This window comes from Dunckerocampus dactyliophorus, chromosome 14 (assembly GCF_027744805.1).
Source record: "Dunckerocampus dactyliophorus isolate RoL2022-P2 chromosome 14, RoL_Ddac_1.1, whole genome shotgun sequence".
NCBI classification, from domain to species: Eukaryota; Metazoa; Chordata; class Actinopteri; order Syngnathiformes; family Syngnathidae; genus Dunckerocampus; species Dunckerocampus dactyliophorus.
Genome location: NC_072832.1, coordinates 3,398,576 through 3,422,189, shown reverse-complemented (window position 1 = coordinate 3,422,189; position 23,614 = coordinate 3,398,576). Strand labels below are relative to the sequence as shown.

The 23,614-nt window shown below is 45.9% G+C and overlaps 1 protein-coding gene across 2 annotated transcripts; it reads left to right on the top strand.

Annotated features, from left to right (window-relative positions):
* The first annotated feature begins 274 nt into the window (after window positions 1-274).
* pcnx2 (pecanex 2) lies at window positions 275-23,176 on the top strand. Of its 2 annotated transcripts, none has more exons than XM_054798322.1 (40): window positions 275-788; window positions 2,596-2,798; window positions 3,418-3,535; window positions 3,640-3,676; window positions 3,849-4,264; window positions 4,350-4,544; window positions 4,637-5,134; window positions 5,366-5,561; window positions 5,664-5,811; window positions 5,893-6,035; window positions 6,122-6,200; window positions 6,317-6,452; window positions 8,229-8,371; window positions 8,442-8,595; window positions 8,744-8,776; window positions 9,465-9,636; window positions 9,714-9,824; window positions 10,717-10,808; window positions 10,941-11,050; window positions 11,116-11,224; window positions 11,309-11,401; window positions 11,467-11,617; window positions 12,956-13,097; window positions 13,181-13,358; window positions 14,421-14,529; window positions 14,611-14,740; window positions 15,021-15,079; window positions 15,201-15,416; window positions 15,475-15,728; window positions 15,809-16,042; window positions 16,806-16,909; window positions 17,679-17,823; window positions 17,947-18,177; window positions 18,236-18,393; window positions 18,472-18,588; window positions 21,222-21,400; window positions 21,474-21,640; window positions 21,714-21,788; window positions 21,857-22,033; window positions 22,843-23,176. In XM_054798322.1, exons 1-40 carry the CDS (start codon window positions 636-638, stop codon window positions 23,005-23,007), a joined length of 6,330 nt encoding a protein of 2,109 aa, XP_054654297.1. In that variant the 5' UTR covers window positions 275-635; the 3' UTR covers window positions 23,008-23,176. The 2 variants fall into 2 exon arrangements, with proteins under 2 accessions (XP_054654297.1, XP_054654298.1); XM_054798323.1 differs by lacking the exon at window positions 275-788 and adding an exon at window positions 2,435-2,522.
* Window positions 23,177-23,614: the final 438 nt, after the last annotated feature.

Here is a 23,614-nt window from a genome sequence, read left to right as displayed (position 1 = left end):
CTATTGACTTTATTTTGCGCAAACAATTATATGTAATAAAATGGAATAGGGGAATCATTTTATTATTTGGTTGATATTGTTACTTTGTTTTATATTATAGTTGTTGATAAAATATTTATTTGTTTGCCTAAATATTTATACTGTATTTTATTGTGATTATAATCACGATCAACAGAGACAAATGGAGGTAAAAAGTACCGGTATCAGTATCGGTAGTACGGGCCCTGTAATAACAGTGCTTGTTATAGGATCGATACCAAAATTTGCAGTATCGCCGACCCCAGTGCACATAATAGAAGAGGACGAGAGGGGGAGGAGGGAAGGCGGAGGAGACGCTCCAATCTGCGCATCTGTAGAGCAAGAGAGGAAGAGGAGAGAGGATCTCGGCAGGATGAGGACCACAACGGCAGGGATTCACCAATCGGCGCCGGGAGAGGAGACGCCAGTCGGGGCGAGGACCGATGAACAATGAGAGAGAGGCATCGTCGTAGTCCAAACATGGAGGCGTAGCACTCGCCTTTGTATTATTGTAGCTTTGCAGCGTCAGCATCATCATCACCATCATTCGTCCCACCGACCTGAACGGGGAGGAAGAGGAGGAGGTGGTGGAGGAGGAGGAGGACAGGGAGGCAGAGATGGTCTCCCAGGTTGCTCAGACCCTGCGTCAGGGAGTCTGGGCGTCCCTCACCGGGGGCTGGTACCACGACCCGGACCAGAATAAATTCAACAACTCGTGTCACCTCTATCTGTGGATCTTTCTGCTCATGCTGCCCCTGTCTCTCCATCTGGTGAGTTGCAATGTGGACAGATGACGTTAAGGCCCACCTACATAGAGGCTGTGACGACGCCTTCATTTGGTCTCTATGAGGCTTTCGCAATAAGATGACATCCTCCATTGTGTGCCTGCTGATGAAGGCACAGCATTGCCGCAGTGTGATGTTGCTCCTATGTGAGCAATGCATGGCTGCTTTGCTGCCACGCCATGCATGCATGCTCGGTGTGTGTGAGCTCACACAGCAGCCTCATAGACACTCCCCCAGTCGATCTGGGTAACATAATAACTGCACAAATATCTAAATTATCATTTTCTTTCATTTACTGGTGCTGATGCATGTTATCGCCGTGTGCTTTATAAACTTTTTTTCACCAAGGGTCGTATATTCGGACAAATTGAAGGACGTGCGGGTCAATTGGATAACTCTTCACCTTTTTGTTAAATAAACATGCCAAAATCAATCGGCGTAAACTGAAACTAAAGAATCAAAATTTAAGAAAAAACAAATTATAGATGACAAAGCAAATTATTATGAGTATTACTATCAGTTGGTGTGTCATAATGGTCAACATTTAAACTGTTTTTCTCGTAAGCTTTCATTTTATGGCCTTTCTAGTCCTTTTTAATGTTCAACTTTATTCATGCAATTAAAAAAAAAAACAGCGGGCCACAAATACCCCCTGCGATGGACTACCTGATAAGTGGTATTGCACAGTGGACAAGACTGAACGAAAGAAAGAAATGAGTAAATGTCAACTCACAGCATTGTCTCGTTTTTGCAACATGTTGCATCATCTAGCTACATATACACTACCGGTCAAAAGTTTTAGAACACCTCAATTTTTCCAGTTATTTATTGCAATTCAAGTTGTTCAACTAATAGCTTGAAATAGTACAAAGGTAAGTCATGAACTGGCAGGGGTTACAAAAGGTAAGGATACCCAAAACAGAACAATAATGTCAATTTCAAAACGATATAAAAAGACCTTTTTCAGGGACCACAAAATAGCTCAACAATTTCAAGCTGTTCTGCAGAAATGGACAGTTGGTGCTACTAATTCCTACAGGTGTTACAACTTTTCCGGAGCTACTGCCCCCTCTGTCTGCATAAAAGCAGTGTTTGTGTAGCATATCCTCGTGAGCGTCAGTTGAACAGTGTTGCACTGCAGAAAGTACTGCGTTGCTGCAACAATGTCAAGAAAAACGCAATTAACAATGGAAGAGAGATGGACCATCTTAACACTTAAAAACGTGGGTTTTACCCACAAAAATTGGGGTGTTTTAAGACTTTTGATCCGTAGTGTATATTTTTCCACTCTGTGCTCTTCCCTGTCAGGGGTCGCTGGGTGCGAGTCAATCGCATGAATGGTTCTGGCTTAGTTTTTCTGCTGGATGCCCCTCCTGACGCAACGCTGGCCAGAAACCGAACCTGTGCACTCAGCCATGAAAGGCAGAACCATGTACTAGATTAAACACAATTTAACGTTTTCATTATCATTTGCTTCCTCTGCTGATTGGCCGTAAGAAGTCACATGGGTCGACTACCTCATTGTGAGGTGTGTGGCAAACTTCAGTTTAAGTTACAAAATATGGTTTCTTCCTCAATAAAAGTCTGTGAAATTTAATGCAGCAGCGTCAAATTTTGACTACATTTTGCAGCTTCTGTTCCCTCTGGGGTGTTTAAATACTTGGAACTAGCCTGCTTGATTCTCCAGCGTGAGCCATGATGATGTTCTACCATGTTAATGTGAGCCTACAGATGTTTCACACAATGCCTTCACCATTCCGTTGGACAAAAGAGCAACTTGTCTCCACTTTAGGCCCTGCCTCCGACCACCATGGCTCTGAGCATCTACTGCACCTCCGTCACGGTTTTCTTCGCGCTCGTCAAGCTGGCCAACTACCGGATGCACGTGCTGTTCGACGAGGGCGAGGCGATGGTCCGCAGCAGCCTCTCTGACCTCAGCAAGGCCGCCGAGAAGAAGAGTAACGCCTCGGATTCCTGCTTGCCTGCCAACATCAGGTAAAGAACTCAACACAGAGAGACGCAATAATTCATTCTAACTATGATGGTTGTAGTTTGCAGTGGTGGTGCTCTGCATCTGCATTAGGAAGCAACGTGGATCCAAATGAAATCATTAGAAGCAGTTCTCATTATGATGCAGTGCATTTGTACACCACTGCAACCACACAACCACAATAACACACATGGTCCAAATAATACCTCTCTGACCATTAAAATGCAACATTTTTCTATTGACCTTCTGCATCGTTCCCTGAGTCCCATCACTGAAATGTTGTTGAAAACAGACCTTTTTTTGGAGCTATTTTAGTCACTTCTTTTTCTTGGCTTATGTGTCTATTTTTTCCCCCCTCACTTCTGCATCATCAAGTTAGAGAATTAGAATGCAATTCAGACTGCTTCCACTCCATTGCGACGAATGAAGACTCAGCTTCTGCAGATGAGCAGCATAAATGAGGAAAAGCTGCTGATCTTCAGCTCACCGCCTTGACACGCTTGAGATAATAAGAAGGCATTCTTTGTTACTACAGAATCTTGCAATTCAACAGTATCATATCTGCTACTTAAGTGTTTTACCATCAGAAGATTCCATGTTTATGTTATCATCTTTTCCCAATAGGAAGAGCAGTACGGTCCCAGACAGCGTTGCCATGACGATGCTGGCTTGCAAGCGTCCCAGTTCGGTGATCCAGGTGACCGTGAAACAGACCGAAACCGACCCGGGCCTCATTGGGGTGGTAAGTGGATAGACGGACGCCGCATGGCAACTCAAAACTTTATGTCATCCGGTTGGTCATATTACGTTTTTCACTGTAGTAAAATGTGTTCCTCCATCGTGCAGGAATGTTCCAAATCCGATGAGGCGAAGGCGGGAGAAGGTAATACTGTCATCAGCATAATGTCATAAAAAAATAAAATCAAATCGGGAGTTTTTTGTTTGCCTCCATCACCAAAGTACTTGCGCATGTGGGGTGTGGTTGGTGTCATGTGTGAGGAGCGTGGTCTTGGATTTGCTCCATGTGTAATGTGTCCGCTTTTGTGAATTGGCAGAGGAGAAGCCCGTGGAGAGAGGCCTGCACCCGAATCCAGAGCCTTCCTCCCAAGATGACCTCCCCAGCTCCAATCTTGACAAGGGTATCCCTCTGCTGCGGGCTCAGCAGAGGCCACCATCCCAACAATTTGCCGATGGGACTGCAAAGACAGATGTGGAAAGAATGGACAATGAAGAACAACCTGATGAAGAGAAAAAAGAGGAGACAGACACAAGTCAGAAAGACAAAGACGAGAAAGAGGAAGTATTTGGAGGAAAAGCAGATGAAGGTCTCCGTCCTACCACAGGATGTGAAGATGATTGCGAGAAGAAGAGTGAGGGACATAAAGAGCCCTCAGATGCCAACAATAACTCAGTGGAGACTCCCCTGGATTGCTCTCCTGACTTCACTGACATCCCAGAACCTACAGCTCAGGTATGGTAGGTCACAGAAATACACTCCATAGACAAACATAGAGACTTTTATCCTATGAACAACCGTGTCTTGTATCATCTGTCAGGATGAGCCAAGAGAGGAGACGTACTGCTCTGATGAAATAGAAGTGGTCCTCGTGGATAACTCCGGCCCAGCACCTTCACCTCCTCACGTGGAGGACAGCGACACAGTCAAGATCGTCATCACCATGAGCTGCGACCCTCAGACTGCCGCTCAGCTGGAGGAGAGCGTCAAGCAGAGCCTCCTGGAAAACACACAGGTGAAATCCGTAGTCGGTCCGCAGGTTTGGGCGTCTTGCGTATTTGCAGTTTTGAGTACTTATAGGATTTATGGGTCGCGTTTGTGTGTCAGGCCCAAAAGGATGCAGGAGAATGTCACATCAAGATCCCAGTCATCACCTTCGACTCACACGAGGACGAGAAGCAGGAAGTGGAAGAAGACGCAGCAGCAACAGAACAACAAGCGTCCGTAACAGAAGACGACCCAACCTTGAGACAGACGGTGAACCAAAGTGAAGAGTTCTACTTATGCAGAGACGCAATCAACTCCGACTCAGCCACCTTGGAGTGTCCCGGTCCGGATCAGGAGCATGTGGGACTGAAGTTACCGGATGAGGACACAGCTGGTCCACAGCAGGCCAATGACAACAGCTCGTCTGGAATCGAAGTCCACTCTCACCTAGATGATGCTACATTGGATACTCTGGTTTCCTGTGTGGATCCGCAAGGTTTCCTGCGTCTTCCGCCTGCTTTGGGCCGTTGTGGGCCTGGAGGACGGATGCACCTTCGCGGGCTGAGCATGGACAGCGGGAAAGATGCCATGCTGCTCTCGGATCGCTCCCAGAACACAGTATGTTACCTCTTCTAATGTCTCCATGCGTATAGCTAATTTTTTATTGGACCTTGGCATATTGTAAACATAAAATAAATTTGTAAATTAGTAAATTATTAGCTATATTACACTAATTTGCTTTGTGACTAAGATGTGGATGTTTTGCACATCCTTCAATTTTTCTGTATGTGGTCCTTGGTGAAAACAATGTGGGCACTCCTCATGTAGAACCTCCTGTCTCTCTGCCAGTCAACCATGACCACCTCCAAGTCAGACCTGGAGGCGAAGGAGGGCCAGATTCCCAACGAATCCAACTTCTTGGAGTTTGTTTCCATGTTGGAGTCTCTCAGCAGCAGAGGGAGCGGAGCCAGCGCTAAGGAAGAGGAGGGGCCGGAGCTCAAAGATGGTGCGGGAGCCTCGGTGGAGACGGAAAAACATCAAATGGGTCCGTTGCTGCACCTCTTGTGTCTTTAACACCAATGGGTGTATACTCATCATGTTGTATACATTCCATCAACAAACACAATGGTCCCAAAATGCATTGCAGAGAATCAGAGTGCAGCTTCCAGAGCAGATGAGCCCAAAGACACCAACACAGGCACAAAAGCAGAGCGACCCAAACCGCCCACTAGTCTGGCTCCTGACATGCTGAGGTCTGTCCCGCCTACACACATTCCCATCGTCTCACCAGACAGGTACAGACAAACACTTTTACATACAGAACACGCTCCTGAACACTTTTTTAGCATCACCGCCTGATTTGTTTATGCCACCAGCCCGCAGACGGACAGAGAAAAAGATCCGGATTATGACTCTCTGCCTTCCCAAACGTCTCAGTCGGAAAGCTCCATGCTGCAGGTCATCTGTCGACCAGAGGCTACGAACAAGGAAGAGGCGTACACCTTCCACACTGTGCACCGTAAGATGTAAACCGTGAAAACCCTTCATTCTCTTTTTAAAAAAGCAGATGGACATTCTTCTCAAAGTTGCACGTGTGTAACCCAGGAGAGAGGCCCCGGAAGTTGTACGCGGAGCGAGCCCTCAACTTGCCGCTGGGAGCCGAGCTGATTACTGGCAACATGTGGTACTGCCGTCCACTCTTGAAATACCAAGACCATAGTTACCATTGGCCATTTCTTTTCGTAATAAATGGCCATTGGTAACTAACATGTTGACATCAGTTCGTGTGTGTGTGTTCAGTGACCTTCTGTCAACATCTTCCAACTCGGAGTGCCAGGACAGCATGGCGGGTGGTCATGCCGACTGTCCTTTCCAGCGACGCATTATTCCTTCGCATCGACTTAGGCCACGGAGGACGCACCCGGAGATCTTCCAGGTATTCATATTTTGTCCATGTCTGTATTTTTCTTCAAGTTATATTGATGCAGCAGCAGACAGGTATCCTTCTTAAAAATACACTGCAGGGAAATTGAAAGTTGGGTCATTTACTTCAGGCGTGGTTCACTTATACACAATTATTTGCAGTACTCATCTGCTAGACCCGACACCGACCCTTGAATTCATCATGTAAAGTAGGGGTGTCCACACTTTTTCCACCGAGGACTGCATATAAATAAATTGGAACGATGCGGGGGCCACTTTTTATTACGTTTTGTTAATAAAACATGATTAAAATCAATCCAATGTAGGTCAAGACTGGGCAGTGAAATATGTTTAAACAGTGTACACCGTGTTTCCTGCATACTCATTTATATATTTAATTTGGCGTTAGCTGTTCACCCTCGCTCATGAACACAATATAGCGCACCAGGTCTGACCTGCGTGAAGTTGACCACCCACCCCATGCAAAACACTGGGAAAATAGTCGCATCGTTTGTGCGGTTTTGTGCCGATGAAATTGTTGTTTATTATTATTGTTTAGTTATTACAGATTTTTTATAGGTCAATTAAAGTTCACCCAGCCCCCCATTTTCTCCAAATTAAACAAAATATGTTGCATTTGTTTGTGCGGTTAAAATGATCGTTTGTGCTGTCATACCTTTTGATTTAATAAAGATTTAAGTGTCCGGCGATGACGTCAGATTTTATCATTTCAGCCTCTCACCCACACGGAGACGGTGTGAAACGGTATTTTTTGAAAATGGCTTCCATAGTGGGAGAATCTGAAAGCGCTGGCTTGTCGTTTTCCTGTAGACAGCCCAACCGATGACGTCGCCGACCCATCGCCGTCACGTGACCAGAAGTGAGCTTTGACGACAAGCCGACATAATATTTCGACGGACGTTACTCACCCTAGTCGACATTCTCTTGATGTTTTGCTGTCTTTTTCTCCCAAATGACTCGTAGTTAGTAATTCCACTTTGTCGTAATTCTAGACGAGCCTTGGAAACCGGGAGACGACAGACTTATGCACATGCGTGCTTTCTTCTTCTATATTTTGGTGTGTCTCGTGGTTCTGTTTGCGTGTCTGTTTACAACGCCACACGTAGGTGCGCCTTGTGTAGTACATCGTTTTCACCCAGTGATCCGTTCCCCTCCGGATTTTTTTCAATTTTTTTCAACCCGCAAAAAAAAAAAAATCCCAGGAATATTAATTCCCATGTGGGCAGGACCTCAAGTTGAGTTGTGACAAAAGACAAAAAGAAGCGACGGAACAAAGTCAATTTTGAGTTCACAACATATTTGGTTTGCTTTTCCTATTTTTTTTTACTCACTTTTAGCAAATGCCTCATGGCCAATTATGCAAATCTGACGATCATGTCGTCACGTCATAACTGACATTAGTAAGAGGGAAGAGCTGCCGCCTGTATCGGTATCAGAAATAAAGTATATACTGGACAATATCGGTATATGGGATATTGGTAAGCACGCCAATATCAAGCATCTGTACAAATCCTGGAGAAAGTCTCATATTGGGGACCGCTCACAAACCTCAAGCAGTTGTTGGGTTTCAGTGCCTTGTTTTCTCGCAAGCACTCCCAGTTCCCATTTTGTTATCCACCTCCCTTTGGTTCCCAAGCAGACTGTAATTAACTTGCATATGTAAAAGCCTGAATTATTACAGCTGTAAAGCGACCATTCTACTTTATGATGGAGTATGTCTAGAATTGTGTTGACATATGAAAGAGGAATAATTCATGTGCATGTCAAGGAGGAAGACTCGCTGGATGACTCCTCGGAGACTTCCATCCAGGAGAAACCCACCAGGAAGATTTACTACAAGCTCAAACTGTTTCCCGGCAAATGGGTCGACATTTTGTATGACAGACTCACCTTGTTGGCCCTTCTGGACAGGTAGGCACCAAACGGCTATTTGTTCAAACTCACTCTCGCCCTACGTTGGTGGCATCCCTTATTTGCGCAGGAATCACGATGTGGTGGAGAATGTGGTCGCTATTTTCATGGCCTTCCTGGTTTCCTTCCTTGGCTTTGTGCTCCTCAATGGCGGCTGCTTCAAAGACTTCTGGGTCTTTCAGTTCTGCCTGGTCATCGCCAGCTGTCAGTATTCCTTACTCAAGGTAACGAGGCAGTACACTAATCACCCAAAGACTGAGTCAACATTGTTAGTCTTATTTTTACAGAGTGTCAGGGTCATGGATTATGTAGTATTACATCTCGTTTGTCATTGTTGTTTTAATCAAATGCTCCTGTGGTGATGCTTTGCAGAGTGTTCAACCTGATGCGGCTTCGCCAACACATGTGAGTTGTTTACCTAAAAGCATCTTTAAAAAAGATGATCATGATCATTATTATGTCATTCCCAGCCAGACACCAAAATCTGCCTCATTGAATGCATCTATTAACATCCAAGGGTGCAGTTTACGTTTCTGTGAGCACCAGACTGCTGGAGAGTGGCGGTGATTAACACCGAGATGTGTCAACATGCCACCCAACAGAATTCAATTTGCACTCACAAATTACGAGCTCATTAACAGTGCTTAATACTTGGAAAGACTTCAAAATGTCAAGCCTATGACTTCGGACCTGACCCAACCTGTCTTGTCTCGACTTGAGACTCGACTTGGACTTGCACATCTTTACTTGAGACTTGAAAAACACAGATTTTCTCCCACCTCTGAATGGTTGTAACAGCAACAAGCAGAACAATGACATGAAGAAGAAAGTACATAATGAACCTGTGTGTCCATCTGTCGCTATCCATGCTTGTTCCCCCTGTAAAATATGTGCCTTGGCTCAGTAAAGGTTGGGAAACGCTACATCAATACAACATATTTGTAGCATCCAGGGATAATGTTTGTACGTAAGAGCAAACAACCTCAGAAGACGTGTCTTAAAGCAACCTTTTAAGCAAAGTGCAGGCTTGTTGCAGCCATATTCATTTGACAGTAAGGTGAAGACATTCTCATTCCTACCTGTGCATCTCCAGGGTCACAACCAGCTGGTGGCCTACAGCCGGGCGGCCTACTTCTGCATCTTCTGTGCTCTCATCTGGATGCTGGAGCATCTCCTGCAGAGGAAGGACCTCCCTGTCTCCACCTTGTACGGCGTCACCATCGGCTGCCATGATGCCTTGCGCTTCTTGCAAAACCTGCTAGTGGGTACGGAGACGCCTGACCTGGACGGACACTTGAACTCCCATGCTTTACTGTTATTGACGTTGTTGTTTTTGAAACAGGTTTCACTCACTGCTTCCCCATCACTTTCCTGGTGGGCCTTTTCCCGCAAGTCAACACCTTCAGCATCTACCTGCTGGAGCAGATTGACATACACTTTTTTGGTGGCACAGGTCAGTCGGTGTTATAACATTATATACACTAAAGGGCCCCTAGCTGCAGACTCTACTAACATGCATCATCCATTTCAATGGGTGAATAGACGAAAGTATAAGTAAGGTGCAATCGCTCCCCCTGGTGGGGAAGTTGGCACATTACAGCATTGTCAGAAATGTTTTTTGGTGGTTGAATATCCATGCACCAGTGCTTCTCCAATTGCTGGGTTGCAGCCACATGACCTAGAGCAGGGGTGTTCAGATGGCCTCAACCTGGGACCCGCATTACCTAATGGCCATTAAGTTGTGACCCACTTTTGAAATTTAAACCTATTTAAGTCATTTTTATTCATTTGATTATTGTTTCACTTTTATTTAAGTCATTTTAGTGTATTTTTTACTATTACGAGAATAAAGTTGTCATATGACATATCATACGTGTCGGGGGGGAAAATGGAGCACAGCCCTTCAGGAAGGAAGGAAACTTTCCTCTTGCATCAGGCAAGATTTTATTTATAAGGTGGCAGCGAAACAGAGCAGTTGAGCACAAATAGGTTAGCATGTCTAACCCTTCTCACGTCCGCCTTGCTTACCCCGCCCCCTCCACGTGCCCAAGGCCAAAGGTCACATAAGGCAATGCCTGTAACATAAAGTTACCATTTTTTTCCTCGTACATTTACAACTTTATTTTAGAAATCTCAGATTATTTTAATGCTCCATCGTAACAGGCATTGCCTGAGACAGCTATGAAAAGGGGGCACTTATGTGGCTGGTAATATGATGAATTTTATTCTCAAAATCTCAGATTTGAGTTTTTTTTCAATGTGGCCCTAATACTCCGTCGTAAATATGCTTGTTGTCGTTGTACATTAATGCTACACCTACGTGCTTCTCTTTGCTGTGATTCCAGCGGCTACCAGTCTCATCTCTGCAGTCTACAGCATCCTACGCAGCCTGATCGCTCTCTCTCTGCTTTATGGCTTCTGCTTCGGTGCTCTCAAGGTGGACTTGAAATGCATCTCACGTGCAGCTCCTCCAAGTTTTATACTTTCCTTGACTACCTTCACTGTGCGAATGTGACAAATAAAGCACAATAAATGCAAAGTATTATGTGAAGTACTTGCTGTGTGGCAGGAGCCGTGGGATGAGCAGCACACGCCAGCCTTGTTCTCTGGCTTCTGTGGCCTTCTGGTAGTCTTCTCCTATCACCTCAGCCGGCAGAGCAGTGACCCCTCTGTCATGCTGTAAGCGTGCGGACGCACTTAAAAGTAATTATCCTGCAGGTTGATTTCATTTCAGCTCTCTTTAGGTCGCTGATAAAGTCAAAAGTCATGCCCACTTTGGCGGAAAGCGAGGACGAGGAGGGAGAAGAGGCAGACATTGAAGACCCTCTGCCGAAGAAGCTGCAGAACTCAATGGTGAGCAACACCGGCCACAACATGAGGTGCGCCTGTTTTATGTCACAAACATGAATAATCACATGAATAATCAATCATCTCCAGAAAGAGATTCTTCTGTCCGATGCGATCGTGTGCTCGCTGGCCTACATTCTGACCTTTGCCATCACCGCAAGCACCGTCTTCCTTTCGCTAAAGGTGAAACTTCTTTATCTCATCCATCTTTTCAACGCTTATATCGTCTCACACCTGTGAACGTGCAGCCCTTTGTGACCATCGTGCTGTACGCGCTGGCCGGGACGGTGGGCTTCGTCACACACTACCTGATCCCCCAGCTGAGGAAGCATCACCCTTGGCTGTGGATCTCACACCCGGTGCTCAAGACCAAAGAGTACCACCAGTTTGAACCCAGAGGTCAGCATCGCCCACCCCCACCCCACCCCTGTTTTAATGAGCATTACGTTTACCTTCAGATTAGGAACAACACAGTAACTTTATATGAGCTCCCCCCCCCCATTAAGCAAAATGGACATTTTAATTAGTGTCCTTACAGCTTGTTTATGCGCGTGAGAAAAATCAGCCCCATGTAAAAAACAAACAAACAAAAAACAGGCTTCGCTACACATCTTAACGTAAAGCCGGGAGCTCGGCCACTATCCTATCAGTCAGTCGTAGCAGCTTTAAGTTTGTTGTTTTTCTTCGCATACTTACGGCAATACCACCGATTTCGTTTCCGGCGATAACGATCCGATACCGATACTTTGCGCAAATTACAACTAATGTGTCTGGTAAATTTTAAAAAGTAGTGTATGTCAACTCATAGCGTAAAGAAAGTCATGTATTTCTTTATGTTAAAACCCTGAAGTATACTGAGGTAGCGGAAACAGAAAAACCAGACGACAGAATCATATAAAATATGTGAAAGTGGTATTTCAAACAATGACAAAAAGAAAAGAATTTAAAAAAATAAAATAAATAAGTGGTAAATGAAAAGATGAATTATGAAGAACTACAGTGAGAGGTCTGCACGGTGGCCTAGTCGTTAGCATGTTGGCCACACATGCTAGGATAATGAATGTGAATGAGTGTGATTGGTTGTTTGTCCACATGTGCCCTGCGATTGGCTGGCGACCAGTCAGTCGCCCGAGGTCAGCTGGGATCGGCTCCAGGATACCCGCGACGCTAGTGAAGATAAGCGGCATAAAAGATGGACGGAAGTACAGTAGGAATGAAAACTTTATTTACAGTTCTACAGAGCAGTGTGCCGCTGCGCCTACCGCCAACATTCTATAATTTAGAATACGACGACAGGGGCACAAAAACGCTACGGTACAGCGCACCGGCGCCAGGGTGAATATGCATGGTCAGAGGAGTGAAATAAGCGTGAGTCGCTTACTAATTTCTTGCGTCCAACCTAGTAGGTTGATCACTAAAACTCAAATGAAATTTGAACTTTGAGAGTGTTTAAGCAAGAGGGAAATGTGAGAAAATGTTAATGCCTGTTTGGGAAAAATGTATCAAATGTATGGTGAGGGTTTGTACAGCCTTAAAACATAGTCATTGTAAAAAATTAAGTTGGCTACTTTGCGGATTTCACTTATTGCGATAAAGGAGGGAACACTGTACACTATTATGGGACCTCTGGGACTTTAAAATGATTAAAAATAGAACATAGAAAGAACTGTTATCCTAGCTCCCCATTCTTTCCAACACGTGTGCCACTCCCAAACTTCACTTTGTGTTGTCTCAAAGAGGACGCAGTGCTGATGTGGTTCGAGCGTCTCTACGTGGGCCTCCTGTGCTTTGAGAAGTATGTGGTGTACCCCGCCATCATACTGAGCGCGCTCACCAACCACGGCTTCACTCTCAGTCACCGCAAAAGGCTGGGAATCCAGTGAGTGCAACACTGACAACAGCCTCCTCCTCCACGCTTACCTCCAAGCAGAAAGCTTCCATTGTGTGTGTCCTTGCCTGCAGCTGCGATGTCCTCCTGACCACGGTCGCCGGGATGAAACTGCTGCGCTCGTCCTTCTGCGACCCAAGCTTCCAGTTCCTCACTTTGCTCTTCACGCTGTTTTTTTTCCACTTTGACTGCCCGCGGGCCTCCGAGAGCTTCCTGCTGGACTTCTTTGTGATGTCCATCCTCTTCCACAAGGTGAGGTGACCTCCTCGCACTATCGGTCACCTTTAGCATTACAGCAGTTCATTTTGGTTTATAACAGGGGTGTCCAAACTTTTTCCACCGAGGGCCACTTACTGAAAAATCAAAAGAGGCAAGGGCCAATTTGACAATGTAAAAATGAGATTGTATGCCGTATGTATTCCAAAGCATCTCAGCTTTGTGATATACGTGAAAAAGCGCATTCTTAGTGTGAAACATGTTGCCTATGTTTTATTTTGCATTTTCCAGGGTTTTTTTCTCTCCTAATTATGACTTTATTCCCAAAATATTTTTACATTATTCCCCGTAATATTGCCAATTTTTCCCTGGCCTATTTTTCCAAAAAGCTAAATTGTATTCTTTGTTTTTCATAATATTACGACTTCAAGAAATTCTGTATTTTTTCTTTAATATTTAAACTCTCCTGCTACTAAATTGACGTTATTTTTCCTCATAATATTATTCTTGTAAAATTGAAACTTTTTTCTCGTTAAAATGCTTTTTTTCCCTCCTGATATTTGGACGTTATTTTCTCATACAATTACAGCTGGTTTTTTTCTATTTCTGTTGTCTTTTTTTTCCCACCTATTTCAAGTATGTTCTTGTAAATTTTCTTTTCATAATTCTGACTTTATTCTCATAATATTTTGACTTTAACGTAACTTTTTCCACAGCCCAATTTTCCAAACATTACAACTTTACTCATTTAGTTTCTTTCTCATAACATTACGACATTTAAAAATAATGTCTATTTCCTTTAACATTTCAACTTTATGCTTCTAAAATGGTAATATTTTTACTCACAATATTATGTTCATCTCACCATACTACTTTTTCTCATTAGATTACAACATTTTTCTCTTAATAGTTTGACTTTATGCTTCTTTCTTGAAAAACTATATTTCTACGATGTGCCACGGGGGCCAATAAAAAAACACTTTTCAAAATCGTATTTAACACATTTTATGATATTTTAAATAATCTTAGACATTTTAAGGCTTTAAATTCAAATGACTGCATTTTATACTTTGAATAAACGTCTTTGTTTGGGCCCAGATGCGTGAGCTGCTGCTGAAGCTTCACTTCATCCTGGTCTACATCGCCCCCTGGCAGATTGCCTGGGGCAGCGCCTTCCACGCCTTCGCCCAACCCTTCGCCGTGCCTCGTATCCTTCCCCTGAGCGTATCTACTATGCATTATGCGTGCTCAACACACGGTTTCTTCTTGACTTAGCTTGCGTGATCAGACTCGGCCATGCTGCTGCTCCAGACTCTGATCACCACCGTCTTCTACACGCCTCTGGCTCCCTTCCTGGGCAGCGCCATCTTTATTTCCTCCTATCCACGACCCATCAAGTTCTGGGAGAGAAATTACAAGTAAGATTCTGCTTCATTATACTGAGCCTCTCTTTTAGCTAACTACGGTAAGGAGAATATTAGAGCCACCTCTCCCTGAGATGCAGTGCAGTGCTGCACCTGTACAAACTCCAAGCACAGTTCGTCACGGTAACATTTTCATATTAGGTCTCCTAACAGTGAGTAAAAATCAGACCAAAAACCAAGCTTCAGGCCTACAACAACATAAAGTGATGTGACAAGCTCTCCAAAAACAGCTCCTAAAAAGTGCTAACACAAAAAAAAAAAACCATCTCTGCAGCACAAAGCGTATCGACAACTCCAACAGCCGCCTGGTGTCTCAAGTGGATAAGGAGACGGGTGAGTTCTCCACAAACTTTTTTATGAACCACTTTATGATGTTGTTAAAGCCCTTCATCTGCTGCTGAGTTATTCTTCCTCCGGGAGGCGCTCTTCATGAGCACCTTCTCATCTTCTTCAGGGTGCGATGACAACAACCTCAACTCCATCTTCTACGAGTACCTGACTCGCTCGCTGCAGCACTCGCTCTGCGGCGACCTCATGCTGGGCCGCTGGGGCAACTACAGCGCCGGAGACTGCTTCATCCTAGCCTCGGACTACCTCAACGCCCTGGTGCACCTCATTGAGATCGGCAACGGACTTGTCACCTTCCAGCTGAGAGGGCTGGAGTTCAGAGGTAATTTCCAAATCAAGTTCAGAAGTGGACCATGTCTGAAGGTGTGGCTCCACGTCAGGGACGTACTGCCAGCAGCGAGAGGTGGAGGCCATCACAGAGGGCGTGGAGGAAGACGACGCCTGTTGCTGCTGCGAGCCTGGACACTTGCCCCACATGCTGTCGTGCAACGCCGCCTTCAACCTGCGCTGGCTGGCGTGGGAGGTTACGGCCACCAAGTACCTGCTGGAGGGCTACAGCATCAGCGAGAACAACGCCGCCACCATGCTGCAGGTCTACGATCTTCGGAAGCTGCTCATCACCTACTACCTGAAGGTACCCCTCTCCATACCTGATGAAACGGCACGTTCACCAGCAGGACATCCTTCCTCATCCACTCTTCCTCCCCCTCACAGAGTATTATTTACTACCTGGTCCACTCTCCCAAACTGTCCACCTGGCTCAAGGACGCCACCATCTACGAGGCGCTGCAATCCTACACCAAGTGGCACCACATAGAGCGAGACCCTCAGGTGTTCAGCGTCAAGATAGATGAGGATTACGTGCACTGCCTGCAGGGTGTGACACGGGCCAGCTTCTGTAACGTTTACCTGGAGTGGATCCAGTATTGCGCTGGCAAGATGGAGGCGGTAGGGAACATTCAGAATGTATAATTACATACAGTATATCATTCATATAAATGTGATTAATTTTAATCATTTATTTGACCCGTTCTTTTTTTAGGGTGGAATGATGATACAACGTACATTTCACCTAAATTTTGGTGGTGAAGGTTCCTTCATGTCTTTTCGCTTTCACAAAGCCAAGCCTCGTTCATTTCTCGTTGGCGGTCACGATTGACCAATACTCGGAACTTGTGCACATACTTTTTCTTTTTGAACGGTTCAAATAAATCATTAAGGGACCAAAACTGAAAAGACATTCATGCCCAAGTTTAGCGTGCGTCATTTTCTGACTGCAACCGTTTGTGTACTTCCTGTTTCCAGGTACAGTCGTCCCTCGCTACATCGCGGTTCGACCGTCGCTCCCTCGCGGTTTTTCAAAAATTAATTAATTGATAAATGACGGCTGCTTTGTGGTTGACTATGGCCTATTATTAGTCCCAAAATGTTGAAAGACAAGTCACGTGTAGTAGTCTGGTCACTAGGTGTCAGGAATGTTACACTGATGAGACATTAGAGTGCCTTAGATCACATTACCTTAACAGTGCACGGAGTCAGCCATGGCGTGTCCAACATGTTAGAGTGAAAAGCAGTTCTCCCATTCGGTGTGGAAGTGGTAAGGGTTTTGGCTTCTTCCTGTGTTGTCATGTCTACAGGGTTCTAATCATGGTAAAAAACATATTTAGAAAGTTTTAAACAGATTTTCTATGCTCTAACTACAAAACTACAGCCTGTGGAAAGTGATGAAGACTCTCCTCTGGTGACTCTGTCATACGCCCTGTCCGTCCTGGGAAGAAGATCGCTGGGCACTGCATCGCACAACATGTCCAACAGGTATTCTACACCTATTCTCCTCTACCGTAGTTCAATAACGGCTGTCTATTGAGTGATAAGATGATTTGAAGGGATATTCCACATAAGATTGCTCAGCGTAGTTTGGGTGAAATGTCAGATTGGTCGTGCAGGTTTGCAGTCATTCAGGCGGCGGCGCCCTGAATGCGCAAAGAGTGCACATCGCTGGCGTGAGGCATAGAGCACCAAGTCAGCCTCAGGCGGGAGAGCAAAACAAAAATTGACACCGCGCTCACTACAACCATGGACTGCACGCAGCAGAATAAGAGAATAAAATGGCAGAATTCACCCACTCACCTGTCAGTCCCTGGTGGTGTAATGGTCCAGCTGCTGCCTTTGGGAACAATTTGTTTCCCATGTATTCCCATCTTACCAACGACCAATTCAGGTTCAAGCCAAATACTATAAAACATTCTGCTGAGGGCTCCAATTTGGCCAGGGGCGACCCAGCGTTCAGGTCAATGTTTTCCTCAAACGTTCAATTGAAGGCAAGTGGACTTCATCTAGGTTGTTGAAGACCTTTCATTTTTAATCTAAATGACAGGATTTTAGGTCATTTATTCCATAAAAAAGGCTTGATGGAAACCCCCACACCTCCATTGATTTTCTAGTTTTGGAGAAGAGCAGAAATGCACATTCAGTTAGACAGCACCACCGCAAGGGGGCATCAGACGCTGAATCTTCAAACGTGTGCTACAAACCACGCCTTGTTCTTGTATTCTTATCACATAAACGTCTTCCTGTACCCAAGTTTGGAATCCTTCCTGTACGGCTTCAACACGCTGTTCAAAGGCGATTTCCGCATTGCCACCAAAGACGAGTGGGTGTTTGCTGATCTCGACCTCCTGCAGAAGGTCGTGGCCCCTGCCGTCAGAATGAGCCTGAAGCTGCATCAGGTACCATCAGAGTCACCTTATCCAGTCCTGTGGACTCATCATCACTGCACAAAGTAAACCCACCTTTAATCGACTGAACTGTCAAGTGTTGGGTCGGTCCTCTGCTGCTGCTTTTTATTTTAGGACCACTTCACTTGTCTGGAGGAAACCGAGGAGGCGTCCATCTTGTACGAGGCCATCACAAACTACCGCAGCAGCCTGGTCATTTGCCACGAGAGCGACCCCGCCTGGCGCAAGGCGGTGCTGTCCAGCCGCGACACGCTGCTCACGCTGCGACACATGGTGGATGACGGCACGGATGAGTACAAGATCATCATGCTGTACAAACGCCACCTCAGCTTCAAGGTCATCAAGGTAAGGAAGTTGTCTTTTCTTGGGGATTTTCAAAATAATACTCCCTGCCTCTCTGCAGATTAACAAGGAATGCGTACGAGGCCTGTGGGCGGGGCAGCAACAAGAGCTTGTCTTCCTACGGAACCGCAACCCAGAGCGAGGCAGCATCCAGAACTCCAAGCAGGCGTTGAGGAACATGGTCAACTCCTCATGTGACCAGCCGCTAGGCTACCCCATGTACGTGTGTGGCTCGAGTGCCACAGAGAGCTCTCGGTCCGGGATTTGACATCCATTGCTTGGTTTCATCCTGTCCAGGTATGTGTCACCGCTGACGACGTCATACGCGGGAACACACCGGACGCTCCGCACCATCGGAGGAGGGGCTTCGAGCTTGGATGCCATTCGTTCATGGCTGTGCTCCAAATGGCTCAGGTGTGACGAAGCTTCGGACACATCCATTAGTTTCTGTTATTTAACGTTCATGTAATCAATGATGAAGACTTCACATGGTCAGAATGCGCCCTTGTGGACTCGTTATATTTTTAGTCCTAGTTAGTAAAACATGCAACAGCTGCTTTCAAGCGCAACTTTGTTCCTTCACCGCCAACAACAGAACAAAACACATTTGTGCACCTAAACACCGCGCTCTAACCGCGCCCCCAAGTATTAAAATCAAGGCACAAAGTCCTCCTTTGGAGCTGAGCGCAATCCAAGCATGACCAAGGCAAACGGTCAACCCAGTTACCATGCAAAAGCAGCAACCAGTGAAAGGGTTCACACAAGCTGTTAGCCTGAAGGCGGAAGGCTGTAGTGCAGTGTACCTGCACACCCAAGGAGTTTGCCAATGCTGAGCAGAGCTCCGACATGAACTGGAGGGTGCGTAAAACCCTGAGAAAAAGGCAACAACCAAGTCCATGAGCACTTGATCAGGAATTGGAAGCGGTTCGATGGAGGATTTAGGACTTTGGTGCGCTGACATGCCACGCATGCAGCAGCCCACTTCCTCACATCCTTCCGGAGGCCAGGCCAGGCGAGCTTGGTTCCGACCAGCTTGACGACGGCACCACACTACTGGAAGCACAGGCCAACGACGGCCAGTGGAGACGTTGTAGAGGAGAGTTGGACCACCATCTTGCATCGTCACTTCCTCCACGTTAAAGGTCGTACCCGCAGACTTGTGTGGAGTGTGGATGTCCGGGTGATTGGTCTGTTCAGCGACCGCACCGGAAAAATCCATCCTGAGGTGCACTGGACACACGTGTGCACACCACAGCAACCGGATTAGACTTCCATCATGACCTCGGGGGTGGTCGCCAGAAGGTGCTGTTGGCGGGCTGTCCATGGCTCCGTCACGTTGGACATGGCAAAAGTCAGCAGCTTATGATCTGCATAAGCCGTGAAATGGTGGCCCTCCAGCAGAAAACGGAAGCGACGGTTCGCAAGATACAGTGCCAACAACTCCCAGTACTTGCGTTCAATAACCCACGGATTACGGCTGAAGAACGCAAAGGGCTGCCAAACATTCGCCACCGCCCCAACGGCGGACTTAAGACTGTTGGAAAGCCTGGATCTGCTCAGGAGTCCATTCAAGAAGGCCGTTAGCCTTCTTCTGTCATTATAAAGAGGCTGCAAAAAGGAAAGCTTTAAGCAAGGCGGGTCAGGGGAAATCTGCCACGGCATGCACTTTGGAAATCAAAGGAGTGCGCCCTGCGATGAAATAAGGTGACCTAAGAAATCAAAATGACATTTGGCCGGGTTGATGATCAGGCTGTGTGTGTCATTAAGCTGGAAAGCCTGCGTCAGGTGCGACAGATGTTCCCCGACTAATATGTCATTGTCGAGATAGAAGCCAAAATGAGGGTGCAGGATCTCAAAAAGCCCAAACAGGTCGCTTATGATTTTTTTTTTGTATACTTTATGCCAGAGGTGGGATAAAGTCAGTGTTTTGCAAGTCTCAGCTAAGTCTCCAGTCTTCAATCCCAAGTCTCGAGTCACGTCTCAAGTAATGACGGGCAAGTCCAAGTCAAGTCTCAAGTCAAGACAAGACGTAACGGTCTCGTTAGTTGAATACTTTGAACAGGGACACATTTTGCTCAAAGCGCTCACTGGAAATCTCACGTATTTGCCAGTCATCAGAATGAAGTCGCCGCACGGGGGCCTAGTGGTTAGCATGTTGGCCCTCAGTCAGGAGATCGCGAAGACCTGGGTTTGAATCTCCACTTGGGCATCTCTGTGTGGAGTTTGCATGTTCTCCCCGTGCGTGCGTGGGTTTTCTCCGGGTAAATTGTCCATAGGTATGAATGTGAGTGTGACTGGTGAATGTTTGTCTATACCCTTTATGTGCCCTGCCATTGGCTGGCGACCAGTCCAGGGTGTACCCCGCCTCTCACCCAAGTCAGCTGGGATAGGATCCAGCATACCCGCAACCCTAGTAGTGAGGAGAAGATAGAAAATGGACGGATTGGACTAAAGTCCAAGTCAAGTCCAGAGTCATTGATGTCGGAGTCAATGTTGAGTTGCACATCTTTCATGACCTTGTCAAGTCGATTCCAAAGTCACCAAAATTGTGACTCGAGGCTGACTGAAGTCCAAGTTGTGTGACTCTGCTTTATGTATACCCAATTTTGACCGTAAAAAAATAACTAAATGCTGTTGTTTGTCATGTACCGTGTTTGCTACGTGGTCATTTTGAGGAGGCAAGTTCCCTATGTGACGGGGGCTATGTGGTGCACAGTAAACAAAGGACAAGGATGAAGGACATCCTGGGTTTTTGTGCTCTTTCCTTGTATGACGTGTATGTGTGTGTGTGTGTGTGCCAAAAGTTCCTTATGTCACCCCTTCTTTTACTTCTAGCTAATCCAATCTGCCTTGCACGAGTTAACCTCTGCGGGTCAGCTAATGGTCAGCATGTGTGCGTTCCAAAAAGACATTGAATCACATTTTAATAATCGCCGTTTCATCCTCCCCAAGCGAAAACACCTCTCAGACTGAGCACATTTAGCAAAGACTGCATTAGCATGTGTCACATATGCCGCCATCGTTACGTAACTGTGCGTGCATGGCAGGGTGCGCAAGGACAACCTGAACAGCTGCAACAGCGGCGTCAACATGGAGGACGGCGACTGCGGCGCAGGCGGCTCGTCGTCTCTGAGCCACAACCGGCCGTCATCTGTCACCTCCAACAGTTTGAGCGTGTACCAGCAGAGAGCCCGGACCACCCGCAGCCACCGACACCACGGTTCAGGTACAACACCGACCGCTGCTTCCCTGATTGGTGTAAAATAGCGGCGACTGTATGGGTGCCGTGTTGTGTGCAGCCAGGAGGGAGTATCGTAGCAGGTCAGTGCAGCCTCAGACTCAGCGTCCACCGGTCAGCAGCCAATCGGGACCCATCCTGGACTCGGCGTCCAACCACGGCCTCGTCCAGCGTCTGTCCAACAGCCAGCTGTCTTTCAACACCTCCATAGCTTCCATTTTCTCGCAGGTAATCGGCATACAATACAGCCTGATTGTGCTTCAGCTTTTGGACGATGAAACACATTTTGGTGTTTTCTTAGGTCCCTCGTCTTTCGGGAGCGGGCGGGGTTAGCTCACAGCTCCAGGCAGCGCAACATCAGCAGCGTTCCAGCCAGGTACAACTGCTGTTTACTACTAATGATGTGATGTAATGAGACGCGCTACCTTCTGCGTGCGTCCTCAGGTGTCCTCGTCCTCGTCCACACTCAGTCTGCTCTTTGGCAAGCGGAGCTTCTCCAGTGGTTTGGTCATCTCGGGGCTGTCGGCCGCCGAGGGGGGCAACACCACCGACACGCAGTCCTCGTCCAGCGTCAACATCGCCATGGGACCCTCGCACCGGTCGGGCAGCAGGGCCACTCAGGTAAAACCACAAGCTAAGCTAAGCCCAGTAAAAGTTATCTTAAAACTAGCATTTTCTCAACAGTTTAATCAGTTGTGTGACTATTTTTAATGGACTATCAAACATTATAGGAACAATTATTTGTTACTAAGTGATTTTAAAAAGTATTTAACCCTTTTTTCTTGTGGGAATGCAAACTAAAATAAGATTTGTAAAAGCTAGCTTAAACCTAGCATTGTCTCTTCCATATATTCAACTGTATGACCAACGATGGTAAGATTAATACTTGAACTTTTTATACATCAAATCAAAGATGATATATTCATGATTCTTCACATTTCTAGATGATTTTTTAAAACCTTTCTGCCCTTTTTTTTCTTGTGACGCCACAAGCTAAGATAAGCTAAGCTCAGTAGAATTTAGCTTACAACAAGCATTTTCTCGACAGTTTATTCAGTTATATGACCACCAATAGCTAAATAAACAGCTATTTTTAATGGATTATTAAACCAAACATTATATGAATAATTCGTTATGTTTCTAAATGATTTTAAAATGTATTTAGCCCTTTTTTTCCTTGTGGGAATGGAAGCTAAGCTAAGCTTTGTAGACGCTAGCTTAAACCTAGCATTGTCTCTTCCATATATTGAGTTGTATGACCACCAATGGTGAGATCGACACTTACTTTTTTATAGAACATCAAACCAACGATGTTACATTCACGATTCTTCACGTTACTAAATGTTTTTTTTCAAAATATTTTTGCCGTTTTAGCGTAAAGCCAGCATTGTCTGTTGCTAAGGTGACCGTTTTCCATTTCTGTTTATCAGTGGACGTCTGAGCCGTACGAGAGCATAGACGAAACCGTTCCCAACAACGCCACTGCGGTCGATGAGCACTCATGTGACCAGAGCTGCAGCCAGGGACTGGACAAAACACCGCCGGCGGACGCGGCGTCAACAACCGCCGAGGCGAGGGATGAAAAGACTGTGTGAGAAAAAGGGAAAAGCGAGAGAACGCCGATTTGTTGACACATGCAGAGAGGACTGTACGCCACTCTGAGACACTTTCATCTCCACGAGGATGCTGCAAGGCAGCCGTCGCTCCTCAGCATGTTCTCTCAATGGAAGTCCTCACAGAGGAAATTAAAATGTGTTTGTAAAAGTCAGGCTGATGTGTTCCGTACTTAACACTGCTCAGGTTTGATGGCATCCACTCCATTCTAGGACGAAAACTACTATACTCTTCGTTCTGTAGCATTTCTTGTTTTTTTTTAATGGGGTATGAAGGCCACACTAAAAGGAAACAATTGTAAAAGTACGAGAAAATGCTGTACAGTTGCTGAAGAACACAGTCACAATTAAAAACGATTCGCTTTGCCTTTTGACGAAAAAAAATAGCTGCAACTTTTTACTAGTAAATCATTTGTCTGACCACTTTATTGTCACATTCCCGGCGTGTAAGCTGCTACTTTTTTTCTCACGCTTTGAACCCTGCGATGTGGCTAATTCATGGCTAACAGAACTACACTTCCCATGATGCTTAGAGTTTCAGCAAGTAGCGAATTGGACGAGTGAAGTGGAAGCTGACATCACGTTTTCA

Coding starts and splice junctions, on each gene's coding strand:
- pcnx2 (XM_054798322.1), top strand. CDS start 636: ATGGTCTCCCAGGTTGCTCAGACCCTGCGTCAGGGAGTCTGGGCGTCC. Junction 18,178..18,235: donor TCAGCTTCAAGGTCATCAAG/GTAAGGAAGTTG, acceptor GCCTCTCTGCAG/ATTAACAAGGAATGCGTACG. Junction 18,589..21,221: donor CTGTGCTCCAAATGGCTCAG/GTGTGACGAAGC, acceptor CGTGCATGGCAG/GGTGCGCAAGGACAACCTGA.